The sequence below is a fragment of the Thunnus thynnus genome, chromosome 22 (assembly GCF_963924715.1).
Source record: "Thunnus thynnus chromosome 22, fThuThy2.1, whole genome shotgun sequence".
Taxonomy (NCBI): domain Eukaryota; kingdom Metazoa; phylum Chordata; class Actinopteri; order Scombriformes; family Scombridae; genus Thunnus; species Thunnus thynnus.
In genome coordinates this window covers 20395167-20422714 of record NC_089538.1, presented here as the reverse complement: position 1 = coordinate 20422714, position 27548 = coordinate 20395167, and the positions used below count along the sequence as shown (strand labels likewise).

The 27548-nt window shown below is 39.2% G+C and overlaps 1 protein-coding gene across 1 annotated transcript in view; it reads left to right on the top strand.

Moving 5' to 3' along the window:
• Positions 1-27548, top strand: part of col4a5 (collagen, type IV, alpha 5 (Alport syndrome)) — a 56247-nt gene that overhangs the window by 8245 nt on the left and 20454 nt on the right. Inside the window, exons 2-21 of the mRNA XM_067579123.1 lie at positions 18287-18343; positions 18690-18779; positions 19392-19436; positions 19827-19871; positions 20048-20110; positions 20377-20430; positions 20550-20576; positions 21514-21594; positions 22230-22292; positions 22423-22458; positions 22643-22684; positions 22795-22887; positions 24066-24119; positions 24330-24386; positions 24965-25009; positions 25130-25183; positions 25288-25329; positions 26193-26286; positions 26474-26761; positions 27125-27214. Coding sequence (XP_067435224.1) covers positions 18287-18343; positions 18690-18779; positions 19392-19436; positions 19827-19871; positions 20048-20110; positions 20377-20430; positions 20550-20576; positions 21514-21594; positions 22230-22292; positions 22423-22458; positions 22643-22684; positions 22795-22887; positions 24066-24119; positions 24330-24386; positions 24965-25009; positions 25130-25183; positions 25288-25329; positions 26193-26286; positions 26474-26761; positions 27125-27214 — 1420 coding nt within the window. The remainder of the gene's footprint in view (positions 1-18286; positions 18344-18689; positions 18780-19391; positions 19437-19826; positions 19872-20047; positions 20111-20376; positions 20431-20549; positions 20577-21513; positions 21595-22229; positions 22293-22422; positions 22459-22642; positions 22685-22794; positions 22888-24065; positions 24120-24329; positions 24387-24964; positions 25010-25129; positions 25184-25287; positions 25330-26192; positions 26287-26473; positions 26762-27124; positions 27215-27548) is intronic.

Here is a 27548-nt window from a genome sequence, read left to right as displayed (position 1 = left end):
GTATCAAACTCTTTCCGTGTCCACGCCTATCGATGCATGCGCCAGTGGAAAGAAGTTGTTGGCCTTGTGTTAAGCTCTTGATAATGTCACGGAAGTGCAATTTCTGCCATTTCGTCATGTGTTTTAGTGTTTTTTTTGTATTTCAGCCCACTATTATGTTGTGTTCATGCACTGATGGGAAAATCAGACATCCGGAACTTCAACGTAGGAAGCCAGACTCTGTTGATTAATGTGGTATTAGTAAGGAGATCCAAACCATTAAGAAAAACTACTCATTGTTGATGGACCATCCTGTGTTGAAGTACTGCGTATAGGTTTTAAATAGGTTAAACTTGTGGTGTTGTTTGCGTGGCAGCAATCCAACGGGCTACCTGACAAATCCACCTACACAGAACAGTCACAAGACATGCCTTCCTCCCTTCCTCCCTCCCTTTCTTTCTTTCCTCCTCTGTTTTCCTGACCTCCTTTTTCTGAAAGCACATCACCCTTTTCTTTCCTTTTTATTTTTTCTTCACTATACTTCCATTTTTTTCTCGGGGAATTTACAGCCCAAAGGAAACCCGCACTGCTTCGGGACAAAGTGAAATGAGATGGATAGAGAAGGAAGAGAAAGCTCAACCGAAGAGGAGTTAAGAAAAACAACAGATCAAAAGAGCAAATAAATAAAAAAAAGATTGAGGAATATAAGATTGAAATGCATTACATGTGTCTGTTGTACGCAGGAGCATTTGTTTTGCATTCTTTCTTTCTAAAGAAAAGATGAGCGGGAAGCGAGAAGAGGACGGGAGGTTTTTAATCTGTCTGAGATCAGTTAGTGACCTTGATCTACAGATGTCTCCCTCTTCACCTCCTTTCCCATATCACCCAGTATTGAGTCTATTTTAACAAACCGAAAGCAAGAGTATACATTTTCTGTGTTTTAAAACTTCCCCCCGCCGACAAGACGGCGAAGTAAACGTATTAACAAATATTTACGAATGACGTCCGACCTGACGCGAACGCCGAACTTCCTGTGTTGTATCTCTCTTCCTGTGGCTCGTCTCTTATTCTTTACAGTAAAACTGGCAACTGAATGAAAAGCACAAACAGAGGTCAGCGAGTTTCTCTTCACTTCTTTGTATTAAAAGACTTTTTCTTACCAAATATCCAGATTTGGAAAACTTATTCTAAGCTACAACAAGGCAACGTGACACATTAGCGTTTCAGTTTTTTGTTATAAAGAGAAACTTTTCTTGTTTTAACATTTTTTGTGTTATTCTGACATACTTTTTTATTATGACTAGATAGATTCTGTTTTTACAAGAAACGTTTCTTTTGATAACAACTTATCACTTTATCTTGTTAGATCGCAAAACTTTCTCGTTACTTCACAAAATGAACTCATTAAAACAAACCTTTCTCGTTGTAGCATGATAATTTGGTAAGTTGTTATAACAACAAACTCTCATAGCGTCTCAGAGCTATAACCTAATATATGAAATTATCCTGCCAAATAACAAGAAATAAAGCTTAATCAAACCATATAAATGAGTCATTTTCACATTTTCCAGCCAATTTAGGCTACAATATCGTCTCTAGTGAGCAGATCTTGTTTCTTGTTTTAACGACATATGGCTCAAGTACTTTTTATTTCAATTTCAAGCGATTTCCCCGCAGGGATCGATAAACTTTTTTTGATTCTGATTTCAAAAGTTTAACTGCTGGACACACTTTGTCTTCTACTTCTCTGAAAAGTCTCAGCGTTCGTGCACTGGAAGCTTCAAGTTTCCACATCGTGTAAGTTGCATGCTGGACCACGATTGGCTCCAAACTAGTTGTGATGTCACAAATCGTGCTCGTAGATACACTTAAACTCAGATGTATGGCGAACACGGAGAAACTTTCCACTTTGAGCAGATGAATGTCAAAGACAAACATCCAAAAAACGCATTTTTTTGCTTAAAAATTGCAGATTTTCCCCTAAAAGATAGTCCCCATTCTTCATCTTCTACCTCCCTCTCTTCCCCGGCCTCCGTCTTCCTACCATCCTCTATCTGTCCATCTCACGTGTGAGAGACGGGACAGATGGCGAGAAACGATAACCTACACACACACACACACACACACACACACACACAGAAACTCACTAACAGACACAAACAGCTTAGTGTGCCTAACGTTTATTCTTTGGCCGCCTATAGACGAATGAATGCAGTCATCAGAGCTGCTTCAGAGAGGCAGAAAGGTGTTTTGACTGCCTCGCTCCATGGAACCCAACACACACACACACCCACGATTCTTGCGGTCGCTGTACCGACGTCAGGTAGCGTGGGAGAGCATCTGGTTCTCTCTTCCTCTCTGTTTTTCTCCACTTGTTCTCTCTCTCTTTTCCAATCTGGGCACCTGTTTCTTCTATCACTGCTGAGGAGGAAGCAGGGTTTCCCCAATGACCACATGGGAAAAGAGGTGGGCAACATTATGAGTGTGTGTGTGTGTGGTTACTGTTTAACATATTTCAGTACATAAAGTTACCACATTACCTTTAATATACTCGGCCTGTGGAGCCGTTTCAAAGTACAGAACAAGCTAGACACAAATATCGGATCCACTCGTCTGTTCCCTCCCTCATTCTTTGCCAAAATGATCTACTGATGTTTACATTTTCCTGACAAGGACCTCTTGTGGCCTGGCGAGTTATGACTCGTCTCTCAGGAGCAAAGGCGGACGTGGCGCGATGTTGTTATAGCACCACCTTCTCTTAAAGTCGAGGCTTGTGTCCCACTAACACTTTTAACCTAATCGTTACCTAAACTTAATCCTGCGTTAACTGACTTTTTGGCCACTTGCGGGCAGCAGAACAAAGCTGTAAACACAACACTGACATATTATCTTATACAGTTGATGTGTTAGCAAACCTATTTACACATCCTGCAGACATGGAGCAACATTATCATTCATTTGGAGTTGTCTAAGTGCATCATTCACTCTCCTTTTAGCTCTATTTTGGTCTCCACCAGCTCCTCAGCTGTTAAATGCTCCCCTATCTTCAGCTGCTAGTTGCTAACAGTGTCTGTTTGCCATTTGGTGCTGAGCAGGTGGTGTACAGTGATGTTTTTAGAGTGTTTTCTTCAAAAAAACAGCTGGAAAACACTGATGAGAGCCGTTAGCTTGAACTAAAGCGGTAAAGCTCTGGGCTGTTAAACCAAAACAATGAGCTGAAAGACGCTAAAATAGAGCTAAGAAAGGCAGAACTGGGAGATAATTCTGGGAGTTCATCACTGCAAGCGAAAAATTTCACATTACTTGTAGTGTTTGGATCCATTTTTAATATAAAAATATCAATTAGTGCAACTTTAAACGACCCTTAACCGTAATAGACTCGTTGTTACTTCTCTTCCTTCAAACCTTTGTCTTTTCATTTACTTTTAGTTTGTCTGAACCACTTCCTTTTTTATCCCATCTTTTAATCTTTTATCTTCTGTCTTCATCTCCTCTCCTTCTTTCTTTCCATTCAGTCTCTCCTTACTTCCCTCCACATCAGACCAGAGTCGGGGGTTAAATCCTAATAACTTGTGCTGTACATACAGTAGACACAAATACTGTTTGTACTTTACACTGAGCTGTACACTGCTGTGTTTCAGTGTGTGTATGTGTGTGTGTGTGTGTGTATGTGTATGTGTTGCTCAGGTGGAGCCTGCTCTTAGTTAATCCCAGGTCAGTGTGCCGGCTGGTATGCGACTAAGCCTTTAGCATGCAGTCAAGGGATAATGTTCAGCAGCACTGAGCAAGGTGCATATGTGTGTGTGTGTGTGTGTGTGTGTTTGTGTGTCTGTGTTTGTGTGTCTGAAGTCTCTGTTGGAGCATTTTTAACATTACTGAGTGACACAGAGGGAGGCAGATGACTAAGTCACCCAATTCATGGCTTGTTTGTGCCGTGTTTATTAAGTTATTTGATAATCCTCTTCCTCTCTTTTCCTTTCAGTAACTTATTTAGGGATGTTTATAGAGACAGTGCTGAGTTGGTACTTCATTTTTTAAACACTTGTAGGTGTCTTTTCCCCTTTTTTTTAAACTTTGTGGTCAGTTTTCTTTCTGGGTTTTTTTTCATGTAGATGAACAGATTGGTGACAAATTAAAGCGTAAAGTATCAGCTGTCAGAAGGTTTGTTACAGATTCTCCGAGACTCCATCATTCCTCCCATGTTTTTGGGAGGCAACATTTTGCTTTTTTTTTCAGATTAAGTCCTCAGACGTGTGTTTTTTGTGTGTGTATGTGTGTATGTAAGAGTAACATGGTGATGAGCGCTTGCATTTTCTTTTCCACTTTTGTTTTCCCATCTGTATTGTCAATATCGCGCAATTCCGAATGAAATTTAAAATATGAAGACAAGACATACCTTAGCTTCCTTGTATATGCGGGTATGTCTCTGTGTGTGTGTGTGTGAGTGTGTATATATATATGTGTGTGTGTGTGTTGTGCGTGTCCACACTGAATGCATGGCATTCCTCGCCTCCTCTGGACAAACAGATCCCTGCCGGGTCAGAACAACGGGAAATATCAGACATCTGTCACAGCACAGAAAGAGCGAAGAAGAAGAAGAAGAAGAAGAGAGGGTGGAGGGATAGAGAGAGAGAGAGTTGGGGGTGTAAGAAGAGAAGGAAAAGAGAGAAATTAGAGACTGAGAGATGAAATTAGGAAGAGAGATGATGAGAAAGGAGCGAGAGGAGGAGGGACATACAGTAAAAAAGTGCCTGAAGCAACATAATCTTGTGTTTTATAATCAAGAAAGCAGTTTTTAAAGGTTTTTTAGACTGAAGAACAGTAAAATGAGTATTATTTATGAGTATTATCTCATGTATTATACAAAAAAAGGAAGATTAAGTGCTCCTTAATGGGTTGAGAACAACTCCTGAGGCTCCAAAAACGTATTGAATTATTAAACCACAAAGCTCTAAACAAGGCAAGCTGACATTTTGGAGATATATATATATATTATTGGACAGTAATTATAATCTATTTAATGTTTATTCACCATCTTAGAGCTTGCTAAAATGATAAAAAGCTAGACTGAAGCGCTGTCACATTGTTTACCATAAACAGCAAAATGTTTAGTCTGCTGTTTTCAGGTTGAGGTCACCCGGGTTTCCCTCTGCAGATGTTTCACTTTTCCTCCCAAAAACATTTACTGCAAAACCAACACAGAGAGCTAAACAGCCCAATTTGCTCAGTAACATCCGACATTTCGGCCGCGACAATGTAATAATGTTTGCCCTCATTAGGAGCTGTTTAAAGTGAGGATATTTAGGAGAAATGCAAGCAGGGCAGGAACCTGCTGTGACCTGCCTCTTCACGAGATCAGATCAGACACCGAGGATGAGAGAAGCAAGAGAGAGCTTGTCAGACTCTGAGGGATCTGAATCAAACAACCGCTAGCAAAAAAAAAAACACAGTCAGCAGCTCAAATGTAAATGTAACTCATTCATAAAGCAAAATCGAATCAGAGCCAGTGTGTGCAAGACGACTCCAGGGGTCAGTCTGAACTCACTCAAGGAAGCTTTAGTCTTCATTTTATTTGTAAAATACAGGAGACAAAGTTTTTTGTTTGCAGTTTAAGAGGTTATAATCTTGTCTGCAGCTGTATTTTTCCATTTACCATTTGCATATGTGCATGACACAATAAATAAGTAAGTAACTATAGTCATCATCATGATTATATCAGCTTATATTTGCAGTTTTTGCATCCTGTATTGCACCTGATGTCTTAATTTCTATTAATAATTTATTGTTTTGCTTGAATTTTGAGTCATAAAGGTCAAAAATAACATTCAGTCTTTACAGTGGCTGAGATGCTTTTCATCATCCACCTGCATGCTTTCCTCTCGTCTTACCGCCCTCATGTGGTGAAGATGCGGTACTACAGGCAGACAGGTAGAGGCATGGGTTGTGGACAAAAGTGTGTGGACATTCCTGAATCTGGTAATGTTTTTTCATGATTTGGACTCCTTAGCTAAGGGAAATCTTGATGTTGCAGCAAACAATGATGTTTTTGATGGCAATTATGTGCTTGCAACTTTCTGGCAGCGGTTTGGTGAAGGTCCTTTCCTGTTTCAACATGCCCCCATACACACAAAGCCAGGTCCATAAAGAAATAGTTTTCCCACTTTGGTTTGGAAGAACTTGACTAGTCTGCACTGATATAAAGGTATTAAAAAGCCTTTCATTGACAGTAACATTAGATAAAACTCTTTTTTGTGTGTTTGATTGGTATGCAGTGGCTGTCAAGAGATCTCAGAGATGTCAAGCTTTTTTTGTTGAGTTTCAGTCAGCACCATCAAATACTGTCACTTCTGCAAGCTACTCATGAGGGGCAAGTGTCAATTTTAGCAAAAACTAAAATGAAATTGGTTATTTATTTTGCAATTGGTTGATCCATCCATTAATTTCCAGCCACTTCTCTGGGACCAGGTGATTACTTTTACTGTATTTCTAGGAATTATTGTTATATACAGCTAAGAAGTAAAGACAAAAATGTGACCTAATTGTCAATAAATCCATATACTTGATAAATATTGTAGGCTTTATTGTCCTGATCATGAAAAAAGGTATTAAAGGCTGCCATGGTTTTGTAAAAAGGCACACAAGGGGTGTAAGGATAGGGTGTCCACATACTTTTGGCCACAGAGGTTAGTCCTCAGTTGTGACGTGCAACCAGCTCAGAGTCACAGAATCTCCCTTCAACTTTCCACTGAATTCAGAATGAATTTCGAGCATAAAACAGGTGGTTTGATACGAAGACTGTTAATCTGACTTTGCATCCTTAACACGCTTTTTTTTTCTTTTTTTTTTTATCAGCTCAACTCAAAATAAGAAATAACTTTCACAGCATTGAGATGGGAGCAGTCATGTGTTTCCCTGCCGTCTGTCGCGCAATCTCACAGATACAGTATCAGTACATGCTGTGCTATCTTGTTTTGTCTACAGCCAGCGCTCCTGGGTAAATAGTTAGGCCGCGGCTCATCCAAACAGTGATACACCTCCAGGATGCAGGTTTATATGCTTGGTTTAGAGCAGTACGCTGTTTACTTGAAGGTTTATACAGATGTCTAAACACTGTAACCGTGATGACATTTTCCAATATGTTTAAATGTAAGTAGGGTCATTTATTTTCTTGCAATTTGTTCGGAGGGATGAGATTTTTCCTTGGCGTGGGGTGAAAAATCCCTCGACACGTGTGCAACAGGAGGTGGTTGTGGTTGAGAACACGGATCCAGAGTTTACAGCTGGAAAAAATTCGAGTTATTATATCCTGAGCAGACACAAATTGAGATGAATCCTCTTGAGGAAGTTCTAGATATAAACCCTGGATGTAGGTAAACATTAAAAGAGTAAAACTGTTGTACTAGAGCACTTCACGTCATGTCTGCAGCACTGAAACTCTACAAAGGTTCATGATTTTGCCTGATTTCATGAACTTAACGACCTGATGTTTGCTAGTTATGGTTTTGTTATCTCTTCTTTGAACCAGAGCACCAAATCCCACAATCCAGATCTTATCTGTGCGATTTTAAAGCATATTTACAAAGTGAAGCTGGTAAACTTGTCCTACTTTTCCTCCCTCTCCCTCTCTTCTATCTGTATTTCTTTGTCTCCTCCTTTCTCCTCCTTCTCTCAGGTCTTTCTCCCTTTTCACCTTTGTACTTCCTTCTTGCCATTCCTGCTCCCTCTCTCTCTCTCCTCCTACCTGCCTCCTCTCAAGTCTAGCCCCCAGGCTACACATATCCAGGTATTCACCTGGCAAGCCTCTGCTCCCCTCTCTAATTTCTTGTTGCCCGTAGCTACGATGCACCGTGCCAAGTGGTGATGTATGTGGAGCGTTTCACAGAGAGGTGGAGGGGCATGTTTCAACCTGTGCGAGGCAGGGCCGGGCCAGGCCGGGTGTGGCCAGGCTTGGCTCGGCTTGGCCGGGCTCGGCTGGGTTGTTAAACTCCTCCCTCCTGCTTATAAGATCCACGTGAGGACATTTTTTGGAACAAGTACTGACAGAAACTATTGATATAACATTGAATATTTGCATGTTCTGAGTTTGCTCTTGCACAGCTTTGTAGATTGCAGATTTATTTAGAGTTGATATGAGCTTCAAAGTAAACTGTAAACCTTTTAAAACCCTACTGAAGCTCAAAAGTCAGTGAAATGAGAAGAAAAAGCACCAACATTTTGTGTAACATACTGATTAAAGGTGCTTGTATTTACAGCAGACCAATTTATGAGCAAAGGTCTTACAATTTCTCATACATTGAGTACATATTCAGTAGGGGGCTGCTGTCTTCTTCCTTGCAGCAGTTTGTCAGAGGATTTATCAACTTTTTTCCAGACTTTTCTGCTCTTCAGACATGTTTTGTGTATCGACTGAAGAGAAAGTTAAATTCAGATGGCTGCAGTCTTAACATACCTGATTACAGGTTTGTATCTCTGCTCATTGCAGATGTATAAACACACTCCTGTGAAATGAAAATATCTAATGCTGAGTTTGTTCCCATACCTAAGCAGGACATTAGTGACGCAAACACCTGTAAACTTCAGGTCCCTGTTTAGATAAACTCTCATTTAGATGGTTTAGTTTTAGGAACTCCCGGACACCCCCTAGAAAGTGTGTTTGTAAGAAAGGAGGACACTGTTACTTCCTGTTCGTTTCATAAACTTTCTCACTGTAGTACCCATAAATGACCAGCAGGGCGGCCAGTAACTGAGAAGACACGTCGACTCCCTGCAGCAGCAGCGAGACCCTTTAACCTCCGCCTCCGTCTCATTACAGGACGACATCAAACACATATAGTTCCATGTTTTGTTTATGGTTCAGTGCAAGTTGTGGAAAAAATGCAATGCAACAGAGAGAGAGAGGTGTGTTTTTACAGATGTATGGAAGGAGAGAGAGGTGAGGGAGACGGTTTTGTGTGTTTATGTATCCCCAGTGCTTCATCGGGAGCCAAGTGATCTCCGCAGGCTGCTGTTAAACTAGTTTTAGCTTTAACATGTGTTGTTATGATAATCTGACTGATGTATCTGCAGTGAGATGTATTTTATCATCGCTGACCTTTGACCTCTGGCATTAACATTAGCATTAAGTGCATAATTTGCTTGATAAATTATTTGTGAGCTAAAACGTCACACATCTTGCTAAAATTCCTCAAGATCCTCTTCAGCACCACATATCTGTGTCGACTAGATGAAAAAGATTCTTTAAAAATGCAACTTGATGCATTTTTCTGCTGGAAAATATCAAATTAAAGTCACATGATTTGGAGTTTTGGAGGGAGCGACTTAAAGCCTTTAAAGTGCTCTCCCTGCAGGTATCTCTCAGCGGGGAGGTCACAGGGGTCAACATTCATTAGACCAAAATGAAAAGAGAAAATTGCGTCGAGAAGAAAGAGAATTCCTGGGAATATCAATGGAATTCCTGGAGAAGCAGTGTGGCACGATCGCATGTGTGTGACACGGGGTTCGTCAGTCGGGGGGTCTTCCTCTTCCAGAGAGCCCGCGAGTCTAAACACACATGGTCAGATTTTTTTTTTTTTTTTGTCGGGAGTGAAAATATTTGGTTTGGTCGTCGCTCTCGGGGCGTCAGCACCTTGAAGTAGTCAAAGTCCAGCCGCGATGAAAGGGATCAACGGTTTGACGCAGCGGCTCGGAGCCTGGAGTGCCACTCTCCAAAACAGGATAAACACACACATACACACACACGCACGCTTATATACACAGATATTCAACACATGGACCAGGACTGACACGCAGAGACGTGGATGCTGAGTTGTGAAATTATTATATCTCACCAAATCATCAACTTAAACTTTGGTAGCATTTCATTGGTTTATTTTACAAAGGGAGTCCACATTAATACATATTTCTGTAAATGCACCAGAGGTAGCCATATTTAATCTGTAGTTCCTGGACAGATGTTACATGCGAGTTACATAAGTCACCCTAAAAGTAGAGCATAAGATTTAAAATCACTAATTGACAGGTATTTTAATACTAAACGATAACTAAATCTAATAATTATAATTATAATATCTATTTAATGTGTTATGTGGCTGTTAAAGGATGGTTTGCATAAGTGAATACATGTAAAATAAGGATAAACAGACAGATATTTTGATGTATTATCTAATGGAAAACACATCATATGTTGATTTTGCGTTAAATCAAAAGCCTCATTCAAAACCTAGATACCTCATGTCTTACGTATAGTTTAGATAACTATCCAATACTTAAAAATCAGTGAAGCATTAGAGATTGTTATCTGGTTTTCAGTCAGATGATGCAAAGGTGAAAACAAAACACAAACCACTGATGTAATCTTGGTGTCTTCTGAGAAACCTACTATAAATACATCAGTTAGCAGCACTTCTTTTATTTTAACCTTGTTATAATTGCAGATGATAGTCGCTATATTCGTTCTTAGTTGTCCTATGTTGTGCAGAAACCACTTCCTTCTCCATCCTCTTCTTCTTCTTCTTCTTCTGGCATTTAGTGGCAGTTGAAAGGGGCCTACCCAGATTTACCACAAGAACAGTTCATTCGAGGAAGCTTTATTAGATAGACTTCAGTCTTGACTCCATTGATTATATGGATGAACCAATCAGAGATGCCCCTATAGGGAGCCATAGATAGGGCCTTTACACTGGTGGAGGTGTGATGCTGCAATGACAGCAGAGGGAGACAGAACAGGTAAGACAGTTAAAATATTCTCCAGCTAAGATGACAGAGCCCAGTTAAATAACTGGATAATAGTTGAGAGGTGGAGCTCAGCGTGATGACGACTGTTGTCTTCCTGCTTGAACTTAAACACATATGTGGCAAAGTATATGTGAGAGTGTGCAAATTATAACAGGACTTAAGTGTGTGTAAATGCATGCAAATATTAATGTGTGTGGTCGTAAATATTACAGACTAGTCCTTTAAGTATAATCAGAAAATTAAATCAAGCAATGCAACAGCAGAACAACCAACACTGCAAGCATCAGTGCATACACACATGCACTGTGTGTGTGTGTGTGTGTGTGTGTGGTTTATGATTGCGGTTACTGACTGTTGAGCTGCTGATCAGTGTTGGAAAGCAGAAGTTATTAGTTGTGGGTGCTGTGGTCAAATCGGGGGGTTTCACAAGGTGTGTGTGTGTGTGTGTGTGTGTGTGTATTAATGATGTTTAAAAAGGGAAATATGACACACTCTTAGTTATTAATCTTAGTTGTCTTTGCAGCTGTGTGTAGAGTATTTGTGCGTGCTACAGTATGCCCGTGTTTGTTTCTATGCTGCATGAATGCATACTGTATGTGTGTGTCTTTGTATTTATCTATGTGTGTGTGTGTGTGTGTGTGTGTGTGTGTGTGTGTTATCCAGGGCAGGGCAGTGTGTATAGGTGTCTAATCATCAGTCTTTGATGAGCGGGGGAATTCCAGTCTCGCCAGTCTAATCCCCGGGTGCATGCCTTCCGCTCGCTCCCCCTCCTCCTCCTCCTCCTCCTCATTTTCCTAACACCCCCCCACCCCCCCACCCCTCCCGTCCTCACCTTGGCTGACTCACCTCTCCATCACTCATTACACACCTCACTCCTTTTCCCTTTTTTCATTATATTATATACTCGACTAATCAGTTAGTTGTTAGGTCCATAAGTGTCAGAAAATGGTGACAAATATCAATCACTTTTTTCCTAAAGCCCAAGATACAACCTAAAATGTCTTGTTTTGTCCCGACCAACAGTTCACAACCCAAAGATATTCAGTTTACTGTCATAGGAGACTAAATAAACTAGAAAATTACACATTTGAGAAGCTGGAATCAAAGAATTTGGACTTTTTTTTCCTTAAAAAATGACTCAAACGGTGATTGTTTATCAAAATAGTCGGCAATTAATTTAATAGTTGGCAACTAATCGATTAATCATCTAATCGTTGCAGCTCTACATTAGCTTACTTGTAATGAACCATGTACAATATGAAATATAAATGTTAGCTCAGTTTAGAGTTAGCTTCAGAGCCAGATTTACGTCTACCTGCTGCAGCCAAAAATGACGCTATGAGAGCGCTAAGAGTGAACCAAAACAGTAATGTTGGAGCTGCACAGCTAAACAATTAGCTGAAACTCGCTATAAATCTCAATAAAGCCGTGTGGAGCTGCAGAGTCAGGCCTCTCACATGACACATTTCATACATTATTATAAAAATATCGATTATAGCCACTTTAACAAATAGTGTTAATGATAGGTGACTCCTTAACTAGCTAGCTAGCTACAATTTAGCTAAACTTTCGCTAAAGCTATTACGACACAGAATAGCCTGATATCTGATGTGCTGCAGTGTCTCCTTTGCAGTCTGCTGAAGAGGCAAAATACAAACGTTGCAGTGCTCAAATTCACCAACAAACCATCTTGTAATTACACATTTTTCAGTGAGATTTACGAGGGGGACATGAAGGCTAAATATAGGTTGAAAACAAGCAAGAGTGTCACTTGTCTTTAAGCACAGCGTCCGCTAGTTGCAGTGGATTTGAGGGCAACTTAAGATCATGGAATCAACCCAATGCATGTATAGATTTATGAGACTTTTTGGTCATTGACTGGCTCATCTGGGCCTCAAATTGTGCACATTGAATATTCACCACTCATACCAGAGCTGCACCTCTCGCTGTTATTACCTGTCCTGTACGGACCTCCAGTGCTGCTGCTGCTGCTGCTGCTGCTGAGTGGGCCGGCCGGGGCTTGTCAGCTCAGGCTGACTTTACCTCTCCTCAGGCTGGGTTGGCGTGATGGAAAAAGTGGGACGGAGGTGAGGAGAGAAATGATAGAGGGAGCAAGGGAGCGATACAGACAGAGGGTGTGGAGCAAATATCTGGAGTTCACTGACCTCTCTAAGTGGATTACATGCCTCGTCAGTACTGTGGGGGTAAACGAGAGGGTACAGAGAGGGATGCTTTTAACGCTGTATTTAGGCAGATTTTTTAGCCACGCACAGACACTTTTTTTTTTGTACCCTGAAGGCCAACAAATTTGCAGTAAATCAAACACCACAGAACATGAGGCAACACCTCAGCCTCCAGCTAAACAAGACTCCGACTGCCAGATTGTGCAATAAACAGCCACTGTGCAGTATGCATTAACTACATACTATGCCTTCTTGAGGAACTATAAAACATGTTCACTCTTAATATAATAGAATAACGATTTTATAAGAAATTATATCATAATTTAATCTGTGATAGCATTAGTTGCTCTTATTTTTACACCATTTTACCCTCTTTGTGAAGCGGTAATGGCCACATGATGCAATAAATTAGCACTACTGCCTCACTATTCATGATACTCAAGTAAATATTATTGATTTATATTATGGCAAAGGGCTTAGAAGATATATCTGAGGAGTCATGAGATGATTGAGAGGATGGAAAAACATATTTGTACTACAAAAAATATGTTTTTTTTGTTTCTGACTTGTCATTCTGGCCTCTAAAAGTGGTGATGAAGGATCACAAGTGGATATAGCTTTGTTTCATTACTAGTTGTTTCTCTTTGTCTGGAGAGTTTTCACATTATATGATTATTACAGAGTCACAGGATGTTTGCTACTGCAAGAAGAGTTGCATCTGTGGTCACTTTTAGAGAAATGGCATCATTTTTTATCTCCTGCCTTGTCAAAAATAATCCCTGATGTGTTGCTGCAGAGCTGGAAAGTAGTTCTCGAAGGCATTCATGCACTTAACTCAACAAAAAATACTTAATAATCGGTCTTAAAATGACCTGCAGAATACATTTCTGTACATTTACATTCATTGTTGGATCCCTCGATACGTTTCAGCAATTCAAGAAGACAAGCGGGCAGCACTTGAGCCTAAATAATACTCTCACATCTCCTATCTGTAACCGCTACCAAGGGGGTTGAAGTGAACGCTTGTTAACCAGTCTGCAGAGCATGTTTATAGTAAATGTGAGGATATGAATGAACCGTGAAGAGGCAAAAGTATGCCAACGGGAATTTGAATCCGTGAAAGGGGTTTGGCACCATGCGGCGCGCTGATTCCTCTGACATTACAGGTGTGTCAGTCGGTTTTAATGAGCGCCTGCGAGACTGTGTGTTGAATCCATTGTAAGAGCAGGTGAGCTCTTTCATGCTTTTCTGCATAAATACAAGCCGAGAAAAAAAAAAAAAAAAAAAAAATTGAAAAGAGGGGATGAGTTAAGAGACGACAGGAAAACAGATGGACGGAGAGAGAGAGATGAGAGTTGAAAAGAGTGTGAGCTGCAGGCCTGGGCGTGGGAGAGCAGACTCCATTGAACTGAAGCAGACCAGACTAATCTGGAGATCCAACTTGTAAAAACACCTCTACATACACTCACACACTTGACTACCCATGTGCAAATGTATTCAGGCATGTGTGTGTGTCTGTAGATAACCCCCTCTACCCTCCTCTGGTCCAGATAACAGCTAGCGCACGTTTTGTGTTTACCGCCAACATGCGATCCATTCAGTGGATCTTTTAATCCAAAACTCTGTGACAGTGACATTGCAGAAAGTGGGAATCGAACCATCAACACCCCCTCCCTGCCTTGCTTCAGCCTCTCTCTCTGAGCCGCACAGGAAGGCAGATAAGCTGCTACATACTGTGCTGCGCTTTGGCTGGTGGTCGTCTATCAGGACGCAGATCAGTCTGTGGTTAACACCTGGTTTATAACTGTGGAGACATCCTGTATGCACACACACACACAGGAATGTGACATATGTAATGTATAAATACACACACACACACTTACACACACTCTCTCTCTCTGTATATACAGTATGTGCATACAGACACGAGCCACATGTGGTTGTAAATTGTGTGGCTGCTTTTCCAAACTGTTTACTTTGCAGATGATAAAAACACATCGTTGTCAAACAAGACGTTACATACGATAATATATATCAGCCACTGGAAAGAAAAGCAAAACTGATGTATAATAAAGGGATTAAAGCTGCCACTGATGATTGTTTTTCATTATTAGAGCTGCAATGACTATTATTAGTAACTATTTTAATAATCAATTAATTGTTTTGAGCCATTTTTAATCAAAAAAATGATAAATATATATATATATAATGTAACTAAATATCTTGGATGGTGGACTGTTGGTCGGGACGAAAGACGACGTCACCTTGGGCTTCGAGAAACACATTATCACCATTTTCAACAACTAATTGATTAATCGAGAAAATAATCAAGAGATTAACTAATAATGATAATGCCGATCACAGTTTCCTAAAGCTCAAGTTGCTTGTTTTGTCCAACCAACTACGGCTGCAACTAACGATTACTTTCATCATCTATTAATCAGACGATTATTTTTCCGATGAATTGTTTAGTCCATGCAGGGTCAAAGAACAGGAATTTTCCGTTGCAACGACAAAGAAAAGCAGCAAATCCTCTAGTTTGAAAGGCTGAAACTAGCGAATGTTTGACATTTTTTCACTATTTTATGACTGAACGACTGATAATCGATTCATTGACTGATCGTTTCAGCTCTAAAACCAGAAATCAAAAGAAAAAAAACACCAAAAATCTTCTTGTTCCAGCTTTTCAAATGTCCTTTTATCTGTTTTATATCATTATAAACTGAATATATCTTGGTTTTGGACTGTTGGTCGCACAAAACAAGATATTTGAAGATGTTATCTTGAGCTCTGGGAATTTAATGGACAGTTATTTCATTACTGTTTGACATTTTATAGACTAAATGATAAACTGATGAATCAATAGTGACAATAATCAGCCCTAAATACCTTTCATTCTTACTTTCTAAGTGAGTGATTTCATTTTTTATTGCATCACCAGTTAAAATGTCACACCTCATACAACCTAATAATGCTCAGTTATGTAATAATGTGAAATTATTTGAATGTCATTACATTTTAAATCCACTTAGAGAGGCACTTCATAACTTTAGTAGTATCTACACTCTGCACTATGCTTTGATGTTGACCTTTGACCCAGGAAGTGTTATAATGTTGTCAGTGAGAGTGCAGACAGGCCTGCCGGGAACCTGATATTCTATCCACATAGTGTTGAAACGCACACATACAGTACAGTCGTGTACTGTAACTTAATACAGACAAACATACACACTCGCACAAGTGCTGACAAACTTGTGCACACTGAGCCGTCTCTCTCTCGGGATCCGATGGGTCGTATTTTGTGTCAGCTGCTCATGCTGGGTTGGTTGACATGCAAGGATCACACCGTTACTGTTTCTTTTAATTAGCTGTTCAGTCTGTAAAATGTCAGAAAATTATTTAAATGTGACGTCTTCATATTGCTTGTTTTGTTTGATCAACAGTGTAAACCTCAAATATATTAAGTTTACAGAGAAAAGCAGCAAATCGTCACATTTTCACTCAATAATTGACTTTAACAATAACAAACAATAAATAAATGAAGTTATTTATATATCCAACTTGTCACTTCCTACAATGAATGTGGCTTTTTTCAAATATCTTTATGCATTTTCTCCAAAATTAGGTGACAGTTGCACCAATTGGATCCACCAGATTGGTCTTATAATGATACTGATCTCATTAAGTGGATCGGGTATTATATTAAGTATTAATGTCATCATAAAATTCAGTGTTTCTACTACATGCAGACTCCGTTTTTAATGCAACACAGAAGGTATATCCCCTTATTTATCACAATATGGCAGGTATTGGATCAGTACTAGATATTGGATGATCAAAACAAGTGATTGGTTTGCAGCTTTCTTTGCTTATTAGCTGTTTTAACCTTTGTTCCTATAAGGGAGTCAGTCTGGGAGGTGGTATGTTGTCACCAAACAACCTCCTATCAGTGATCTCTGGAAAGTCACTGGGTTGAGACGTCTGTGTCTCGCTGTACTGTATGCTAGAGCTGATCGATAGAAGGTTAATCGGCAACAATTTTGATGATCAATCAGTCATTAAAGCAGAAAAAAAGTTAAATATTCACTTGTTTCAGCCTCTCAAATACAAGGACGTGATGCTTTTCTCTGTTTTATATCACAGTAAATTAAATATCTTTGAGTTTTGGACTGTCAGGCTATTTTGTACTATTTTTTAAGTAATTGATTAATCGATTAAACTGAGCATTAGCGATTGTGTGTGTGTGCACTGATAAAACAGGAATACCATTAAAACCATCAGACAAACAGTAGGTTTGCAGACACAGAAGAATGCTGACTGGTCTGTCCTCTCTCGTGCGCTCTCCGCTTCTCTGTCTTTCTCACAACCTGACTGCCTGGCATGCGTGCAATCGATGCCCGTCTGGCATTCACTGTGTCAACAAGCATGGGAAAAGTTAATCAACGGCTTGGCACTCCCCTCCGTCGCTCCATCCCTCCCTTCTCAGCTTTCCCTTTAACCGTCTTATCTGTATTTTTCTCACTTTTTATGCCTCAGCGCATTTCCAGCAAGTTAATTGTACATCTTTCCTGAGGAAAAAAAAAAATTGTTTTATATTAGATAAAAGTTTTTTTGTTCAAGGTTAGAGTGTTCTTTGGGTCTCACTGACCTTGCTGCCGTCATCTCATCATCAAACAAACCTGCAGGAGAATCCACTGGCTTGAACTTTTCTGTGGGAAGAAATGCTGCCTGTAGCAGGAGACAATGCTGTAGCTTAATGATGGAGCGCCCTCTAGTGGTGTGAAGGAATGAAGTGAATATGCAGCAACCCAACAGCTGCGTGCAAAAAAAAATAAATAAATAAAATGCAAACAGAGATAGAAAACGTTCTTAGTAGTTTTTTTACCTTCATTTTTCAGGGAAAAGTGCAAATGGTATTTTTCAGCTGTAATATGTTTCACATTATACAGTTTTACACAATTTTACAAAAACCTGGGAGCTGCAAAATACTAAACTGTCCACTGTATCTGCAAAACTTGCGTGCTTACAATATGTTTAAGACCCTACGCATTGTGTTCTTTTATAAGGATACATGTATTAAAGGGGACGTGTCATGCACATTTCCAGGTCTATTTATATTCTGAGGCATGATTTACAGTTGAAAAAACTCATTTACATACACTCACCTCTGGCCATGTTTAACATAGACATCCAACATCATAACAGTATAAAAAGAGCAATAAATCATAAAAAAAAAAGCATGATATGTCCCCTTAAAAGTGTTTTCTGTCTTTGGTGGTTCTGTCTGTAACTCACAACACGACTTTTCCTGGTACGATAAAGGTAAAATGATTAACACAACACATGCTAATCCCTCTCTCTTCCTCTCTCTCTCTTGTGTTTTTCAACAGGCTTGCCATGGTTGCGTGGGATCCAAGTGTGACTGCAGTGGCGTAAAAGGAGCCAAGGTAGAGCACAACATACACGTGCATAATGTACAGCATTCAGTTAGCTGCACAAGACTTTTTTTTTAGAAACACTTGTGCATGATGATTGTGCACTGACAAAGCAGTTTTAAACAACAGAACATACAGACAAAAAGATGTAACAGTTAACAGTGGTACAGAGGTTATGAGCTGGATTTGTTACAGATAATTGATGTATTTTTTTCTTTATGTTAATGGTAAACAAGATACTGTATTTGTTAATGTTTGTGTGCACACGTGAAGGTGTGTTATGTACCATACATGTGTCTAGAAATGCGCCACGTGATCACTGCACTGACTGTTCTGGTATCTGTGTCATTGTGTGCAGGGTGAGAGGGGTTTCCCAGGTCTCACCGGACAGCCAGGCGTCCCAGGATTCCCCGGACCTGAGGGGCCGATCGGACCCAGAGGAGAAAAGGTGGGTTGCTGGTCGGTTTGAAGTCCGGCGGTGATTAATTGATCGGATAACTGTCGGAGGAGGAAAGGAGAAAAGGGGAGATGTGAGGCTTCTGTTCTCAGGTCAAAGTTTGTTGGTTTTTACTCGAACAGATGAAGGAAAAAGAGGGAAAGTCGAGAAGAGAAACTTCACTTTTAGTCAAGAAAAGAGGACACATTTGGCTCCATTTCCAGTCAGAATTAATCATTTTGGGGGGATACTGTTGTACTATAGGTGTTCAGGTAGATATTATAGGTCTATTATATTCTTAAATTAGGGTAGGGTATCATATGATACTTTTTTCATATTGTACCAGTGTGATACCGAAGTTTTGGCACCAATACCAAAACAATACTTCATTAACACCTCATCTTAATTTACTTGTACAGAAACAAATTCCTCTACAGAAGCATTTAGTGTTTAAATTGTGTAAGAACTAAAGACAATATGGTACAAAATCAACAAAAGTGTGAATCAAATCTGGTTATCTGATCTTTTGGTACTTAACAGTTTTAGATTCTTGGTGCTACAGACGAAAAGCAGTACAATCTAGTTTTAATGTCTTCTGTGTCTGTGTGTTGTTCTCCCTCTCAGGGAAGTGATGGACCTCAAGGACTAGCTGGCCCAAAAGGAATAAGAGTAAGTATATAACTGTTTTTTGGTTTTTTTTACCTTTCATTTTTTGGTGTCTCCTCTTTACACTTCGCGTTAGAGATATTAAGATTAAAAAAAAATCCCTCTCTGATCAAATTCACCTTATATTTTTTGATAACTTTCCTCAATCCATTTCCATTTGTTTAACAGAACAGTTTGATTTAAGTTTTTGTTGGTTTTCCAATTGATTAGAGAGTGAATTATCAAAAGGTGTCTTTGGTTGTAATACCCCCTTCTGACCAGCAGATGTCCTTATTTCAAACACAGTCATTATTCATGTCATGAAGACACAGTGAGCTGGGTTTTCTGTGTTTGACATGTTCTGCAGCCTTAATGCTGTAAATAACTTTTTTTGTAATATCTTTCTTCTAACAGGGACCTTCTGGATTGCCAGGATTTCCAGGAACACCAGGACTTCCGGTAAGTTTCCGATCATCTAAAATGCGACTGAAATATTTCCTACACTAGTGTCTCTCGTGAATGCTCTGTCATGCTGTAGACACCTTGACATTTTGTGAACAGTTTCTATTATATACATACATCCAAAACCAGGTAGCATGTGTGATGTAACGTCCTGTTTACTTCCTGTTTTCCAGGGTCTGCCAGGGCAGGACGGACCTCCAGGCCCAAGAGGAACACCAGGTTGCAACGGCACAAAAGTATGTGATGAAAAGCTTTTCCTAAGAGAGTTGAAACTGAATCAAGTAAACTGAAAATATTAAATTATTTTCTGACAATATTATAGAAGATGTAATCCAAGAATAGTCAACTTGTGAGTCTTTAAATAAATCAGATATTAGATGGTATTTTCATGCACAACGTTTTTAGCATTGAGGGATTTTGCTGAAAAGCTTGTGCAGTGCCGTGAACTAAACCTTCTACAGACTGTCTGTTAAATGTGTTTCATGCCTTCGCTTCTCTCCAGGGTGATCGGGGTTTCCCAGGATCTGGAGGAATCCCTGGTCAACAAGGACGGCCGGTGAGTCCGCATCCCTGAAGAAGAAGTCTGTTCATTATCAGACTTTTAAACACAATAATTAATGTCCTCTCTGGTTTAGATCTGTTCCCTCAAACTTGTCCTTTTTTCTCCTCTTGTAGGGTCCACCTGGTCTTCCAGGACCAAAGGTAAGAGTAACGTCATAACTGATGTATTTCTACATTTCTACTAGCAAAATCAGCAAATGGAAGCAAAAACATAAAAGCTTTCAGATCTTGTAAAGTTCTTGCTTGATTGTATATTTATTCATTTGCTGTGCTGAAGAATAACAGGCACAAACACTTTTCAACCAGTTTTAAACATGAAAGTGCAAAGAATCAAACGCTTTTCAAAGGAAAAGATAAGATTCAGCATCACATGTTTAAAGGGAAAAAAAGATTTAAAAAAGACAAAAAAATATATTAAAATGTATTGTATTTTTAAGAATAAAATGAATATAAATAACATTTTGAATAATGAAAGTAAATAAAATTAGAAAAAATCAATTTGTGCTTGTTATTCTTCTGTGTTGTAAATAAATTAATATACATTTGAAGGTAATGTAATCATTCTCTTGGCTGTTCAACAGTAGCAGTAGTGAAAAAAATTCAAAAAATGCATCTTATTCTTTTTGTATCCCATCATACTGTGCTGTAATATAATCATAAATATCCCAGGCTCATGTTTAAATTTTTTTACAAAGTCAAATTTTGCTGATTTACTTCAGTTAGTGTATGCTAAGGCAGTCATTAATGCAAAATAAGCCTAAAAAACCCACTGTTTATAAGTGCATTCTGGTCTTTAGTTATTGAGTTTTTTGTTTTTTAAATCAAATTTCATTTTATTAGAAGTGAATGTGACTTGAAGCATTTTTAAAATTGTCCAGCAGGTGTGTTTTATGTTTTTGCCACAAGGTGGTGCTGTGTCATTTGTTTAGAGATCAGCAAAATTAAAAGATAGATTGTAAAACTAGATGTGAAACAGTGTCTGAAAATATTGAAATAACAAACCTCAGATATGTTCAAACATTAAACCGTTTTCCATATAATAATCTTCTCCTCTGGTTGTGTTTTCCGTCCTCTACAGGGAGACCCAGGTGATGTGATCTCCACCAACCGTTTCGGAGAGAAAGGAGCAGTGGGATTGCCCGGATTGCCAGGAGTTCCTGTGAGTCTTCTCGACAGGGAAACAATTGTTGAAAATTGTTTTTCTTTTCTTGTATTAAAATAGTACGAGAATGAGATTTTGGAGTCCAACACGACTGACACTCACTCTTTAAATTTGATCATTTGCATGCTGAAAAAGCATGGATACACACAGTTTCCCCCCAGAATATTATTCTTTCCTCTGAAATGATAAAAAAATAAGTATTGTAATATCTCAAGTCATTGTACAATGAGTCAAAACAAAAAGTCATCTGAGAGGAACCTCCATCATAGTGGTGGTGGATGATCGTGAGTTACCATTATCCAATATTTAAAATAACATCCATTATTACCAAAAAATATTTGCTCCAACTCTAATCTACACTGAAAAGCTCCAAATATTTGATCTTTATTATATTCATGATTATCGTCAAACGTTTAGCATTCGCCACCACATGAGGGGTGAATTTCTATAAAGCCCCGCAAGTCTGTGTCAAGTGTTGTTTTCTCTTTATGACCTTTATTGCAACTTGAAAACAAACTTTTTTTAAAATTTCAAGAGTTATTTTCCACAGGAAAGTAACTTGAAAAGGATGGAAACTGAAAAAGTATGTTTTAAAGATTGTTTAACATGTTTTCTGTTTGTAAATGTCACAGGGCACTCAAGGACCCTCCGGGTTTCAAGGTCCGGTCGGCCCTCCAGGACCCAGAGGCTTCGAGGTAAAGGACGGCAGCTGCAAAACATCATATCAATGTCGTTATATTTATATTTCATATATGTTTTAATTCCATTTGAATGACGACCATGAAGTTAAAGTTAACATAATATGTTTCTGGTGTTGTGTTCCAGGGCCCTCCAGGTCCTCCTGGTGCTCCAGGACCTAAAGTGAGTTCAGATACTTTTCAATTGACCTATTTTTATTATTATTTCACTGAAACAACTTAACAAAGACAACATTATCGTGCCTTTGCCCTATATTTATCTACTTTGTCTTTTTTTTTATCCTGTTTGCAATGAAGAACTCTGAAACTGCGATGTTATTGTTGTGTCTCTCTGCTTTCTCCAACAGGGAAACATGGGATTGAACTTCCAAGGACCCAAAGGAGAGAAGGTGCTTGTCCACAAACAGAAATCACTGAAGAAGAGGGTTCAATTTAAAGCATAAGAAGACTTTTCCGTCCTTTGTTGAAATCCTTAATCTCATTTTGTATGTGAACACAGGGTGAGACAGGTTTGCCAGGACCTCCCGGCCCTCCAGGGCAGGTTGGGGAACAGAAGAGGCCACCTGAGACAGAGATCCAGAGGGGAGACAAGGTAAGACCTGGATCTCACAGTGTCACCAATGCCACATCAGTCACACCAAGCATGTTTGGAGGGGTATGCTTGGATGAGAGAGTGTTTCTATATACAATTTCTATACCAAGGTTCAAGACTTTTGTTCTAATGGAGCGTCAGCACAGTTCGTTACCTAATGTGACAGGAGACAACGACAAAATTGAAATTAAATTGTTTTAAGGCAACGGAAATTGACATAAAATAGAAACTATATCCAATAACCAAGCTACTGAGATACAAGCTGAAGTATTTCCAGGAAAACATTAATTTCTTTGTGCAATGTACTTACTATTGTGTATTTGATTTAATATAGTAGATATTCATGTCAGGATATTTGTCTACAAATTTAAAAAGGATCAACTGAATTTACAGTGTTTTTACCCCCAGTTCATCCCTTTCTCCAAACTCCAAACTTCTGTGTGAAGTCTCACCACCAGAGAGAAGCATTGAGCTTTTTCAACTTCTCAGGCTGCAACTTTCACTTCGGCCACTTGATGGCAGAAGATTGTATCTGCAACTGTTAACTCAACGTGTTCACAGAATAGTTTGACACTAAATAAGTCTGTTTATATATATATATATTTTTTACTTTAATTTGTCCACTGAGTATATGATGATGCATGAAGGCTATAAACTCAAAACTGAACAGTTTGTAGGAATGAGTTACACCACAGATTGCACAGTATTGTGTTTTTTGGAAGTGTCTGTTGATGCATCATTACCCAACTTGGTAACACTTTACTTTAGGTCCCTCTTTTTAGCATTTATAAGCACTATTCAGACATTTAATAGATGGTTTATAACACATCATAATGTATTTTTAAGCAGGTATAAAGACATTTTAAGTGTTTATTGATGCATAATATTTGTCAGCAATTACAACTTCTGATTACAACTGTGTTTTACTACCTTGTCATGCATTATATAGTATAATATAATGTGTTATAAACCATATTTTACATTTTTGTATACTGCTTATAGATGCTAAATAGGAGGACTTAAAGTAAAGTGCATTTAACGTTTTGTAGGCCACTTATCATGAAAAACGTATTGAACACTACTTTCTAGATATACAGCCAACACTGGAGGTGTTTTTCAAGCAGTCATATTGCTTGGCTGGAATTTTGAATTTTCTGTTTTGTGTGTTTTCTCTAAAGGGTGACCCAGGTATTCCCGGCCCCGCAGGTGATCCAGGCTATCCAGGACCTCCCGTAAGCATCTTTTGCCATCTGTAAACATCATAATGTAAATAACAGGATGCCAAAGGTCGTCAAGCCAAACAATTAGATTCTGATACTTCAGAATTTGAAGTTTTGATTTGTAAGCTGTTACACTCTCCTCACCAGAAAACTCGTCACTCCAGAAAGGAAAACTGCGACATCACAGCCAGGTTGTTTACGTGTGTTTTGTTGTGGTTGTAGGGTCCCTCCGGTGGCCAGAAAGGAGAGAAAGGAGAACCAGGAGAGGCCGGCAAACGGGTGAGTTTTGTGAAGTTTATATTTCTTAGTCCCTAACATAAATCTTAACTTTCACATCTACATGCAACTCTTATCCCAAGCTAGTCATCCCTAGACTTTTTCTGTTGGACCCCTTTTTTGGGTAAAGATATCTTTTTCCCTCCACCTTCATAATTTTTATTAAACATTTAGCAGACACCACACTGAAGGTTTGACAATCAACAGATGTAAATGTTTTACCCAACAGTGTCTTCTGTTTGTACCTGTGTGATCATCGTCTGTTTAACCGTTGCCCTCCAGTTTAGGAAACACTGTCCTAACCTAAACCTAATTCTTACATTAACCTCAAAACCCAATTAAGAACCTTCACACAACCCTTTGAAGAAGTGAGGATCGGACAAGTTGTCTCGACTTTCCAAAAAGTTCTCACTGTCAAGGTCTAAACTCTGAATGGTCCACACAAAGATTGTAGAAGCACACATGCATTTTACACACATTTTATTTTATTTAGCTAACATTTAAAATACACAAGATACAGTTCTGTATCTTCTGTATCACCTTCTCTGTCATTTCAACTCACCATTTTCGTCTCTTTACAGGGCAAACCAGGCAAAGACGGAGACCCCGGTTCTCCAGGCTTCCCTGTAAGTCCTGCAAACAAAGACTTCATATTTCACTGAGAAAATTATATCAATCCATTTTTGATATCTCCGCATTTTTTTCCACGTGTCAGTCTTTCTTCTTTTTTCCGTCATCTCTATTAGGGAATCAAAGGAGAGTCAGGCCTGCCAGGTCCTCCAGGCAGGGATGGAGATAGAGTAGGTTTTTGCAAACTTTTTGAAAATTTTAAATCATCAAATGATTCATAAGGGGATGTCTTGGATTGTTTTAATAAAACCTCACTTGTGTCTTTCTTTTTAAGGGACTAAAAGGTGATCGCGGGTACCCAGGACCACCAGGACTGGTGTGTATTCTACTTTTTTGTCTTCTTTTGACAAAATAATCTTAACCCAAGGCTCACTTATTAGATGCTTTCTGGTGCGTTCAACCTCATAAGCAGAAGGAGTTTGCTTGGTAGTCATGGAGATAATTTGCCATGACAACTCGTTTTGTAAATTTGTATTCACGTCATAGAAATCGTGCGAAGGGCACTCTGCAAGCACCAAGAGCGCTTGAGGAAGGCACAGCTGATTTGGCAGCTCCGCTAGTGTGAATGTGTGTATTTATGATGAAAACATCTTAACAATAAAAATGTTAAGTAAAAATAAAGAAAAAGGAGAAAAGAAATAAAAAGAAAAGTAAATGCTCCCTAGTGAAAGTGACTTCTCATTGCACCTCATTCTTCTAACTACTGGATGGTGACATTAGCTTATTTTGTTTCTTAAGAGAAAAAAGCTCCAAAACGTAATTACACTAAATAAATTAACTTTCTGGTGCTTTTCTCTTGAGATTGTTTTTGCCTTGATTTGATTTATATCATGTTACCTTGAGGTATTATTTTGTTTCTTTAAAAAATCTAGTATTTGGATCCTTGGAGCAATCTTCTCCCCTGGTGTGAATGTGTACAACCATGAAGCAAAAACTACTTGATGATTACAAGTTTAAAAAGGGAAAAAGAAAAATGCTCTTTATGTTAGATGAAGAGTGATGACTCAGTGCATTACATTCTTCTGACCACTAGGTGATGCATCTTTATCTGTCTCGCTTTTTTTTTTTTAACTTTATTTAGTTATATTTGTAAATAGTAGGTACTTAGAACCTTAGGACCAGTTTAGCAAGCACAGACCTTTTCTTCTGAATTTATTTTATTTCTGTTTGTCCCACCAGGTGATTGGTGGGCAGACTGGAGCTCGGGTAGGTCCTAAAGGTGAGCCCGGGTTCCCCGGAGCACCAGGACTCAAAGGAGACCGAGGACCAGCAGGTCAGCACAGAAACATACTCACACAAACATAAAACATTCAGACGCATTCAGGTTGTTTCATTAGCTTGCTGGCTTTAGTTTAACCTCTGTCAGCGTAGACAAAGAACCGTTTTTTCCCAAAACATTGTTGCTAACGTCAAATTTGAATTAAGTTCACTAATGAAGTTTGATCTTTTGTTTTATTCAGGTTTGACAGGACCTCCAGGACCGCCAGGACTTCCAGCAATTGGTGCTGGTGGTGGGCCTGGATCTCCAGGCTACCCGGGAGAGAGAGGTCAGAAGGGAGAACAAGGCGCTCCAGGGCTTTCCCTGCCAGGTCCCCCAGGACGTCCAGGGAGTCCTGGACTCCAGGGTCCAGTTGGGCCCCCTGGACCTCCAGGCTATTCCTCTGGAGGACAAAACTGCATCGGTGGAGAGCCTGGGCGTCCCGGCTTGCAGGGAGAGAGAGGTTACCCAGGAGAAACGGGCCAGAAAGGTGAGAGAATACGAAGACGCTGCAGTTCATTCACAAATCTCTTAACTATTGTTTGTGCAAATGATGGTTAAATGTACAGTAGATAATGAATTATTGCACTCAAAAATATACAGTAGAACAGTTAGGCTATTAAAAAAATTAGGATTGTGATGGTAAAAATTTTAAAAATGTCTCACATCATCAGAAATTACAAAAAATTTATAGTCGTGAACATTTTTTGTAAGATTGTGTGAGATCTAATTGCTAAAATGTCATATAAAAAAACAAAAAGCAAGAAGAAGTAGATTATAATTAAGGTGGTCCACTGTGCATATGCAGTTCTACAGTGGAAACACTGACATCAGTGATCTGCTGCCATTTCAGGTGAGAAAGGTGACACCTGTGTGAACTGCTATGGTGGCACCAGTGGCGTCCCTGGACCCCCAGGACCTGCAGGAAAGCCTGGATTCCCAGGTAACGACACTGCATTTTATGTTATCTCTAACATGTATTCCTTTTGAGTGTGACTCTCCTTCCTTTTTGCCTTGTAGTACATACAACTGTTGGGATTAACCCAGTGACTTTTCATCTGCAAAGCTCTATCTCATTCATTATTCACTATATGGTACACACTCTACAGTGAGCAGTAAATCAAATTTTCAGACACTAACAAGTCATCATTTTCTTTCTTTTTTGTATTTAATGTGACACACTGCATTGTGGGATTGTTAGCAGAGAATAGTGTACATGCAAAGAACACTACTTTATTTGTTCCATTGTAGGTATCTTTGGTAGCACTATATCGTGA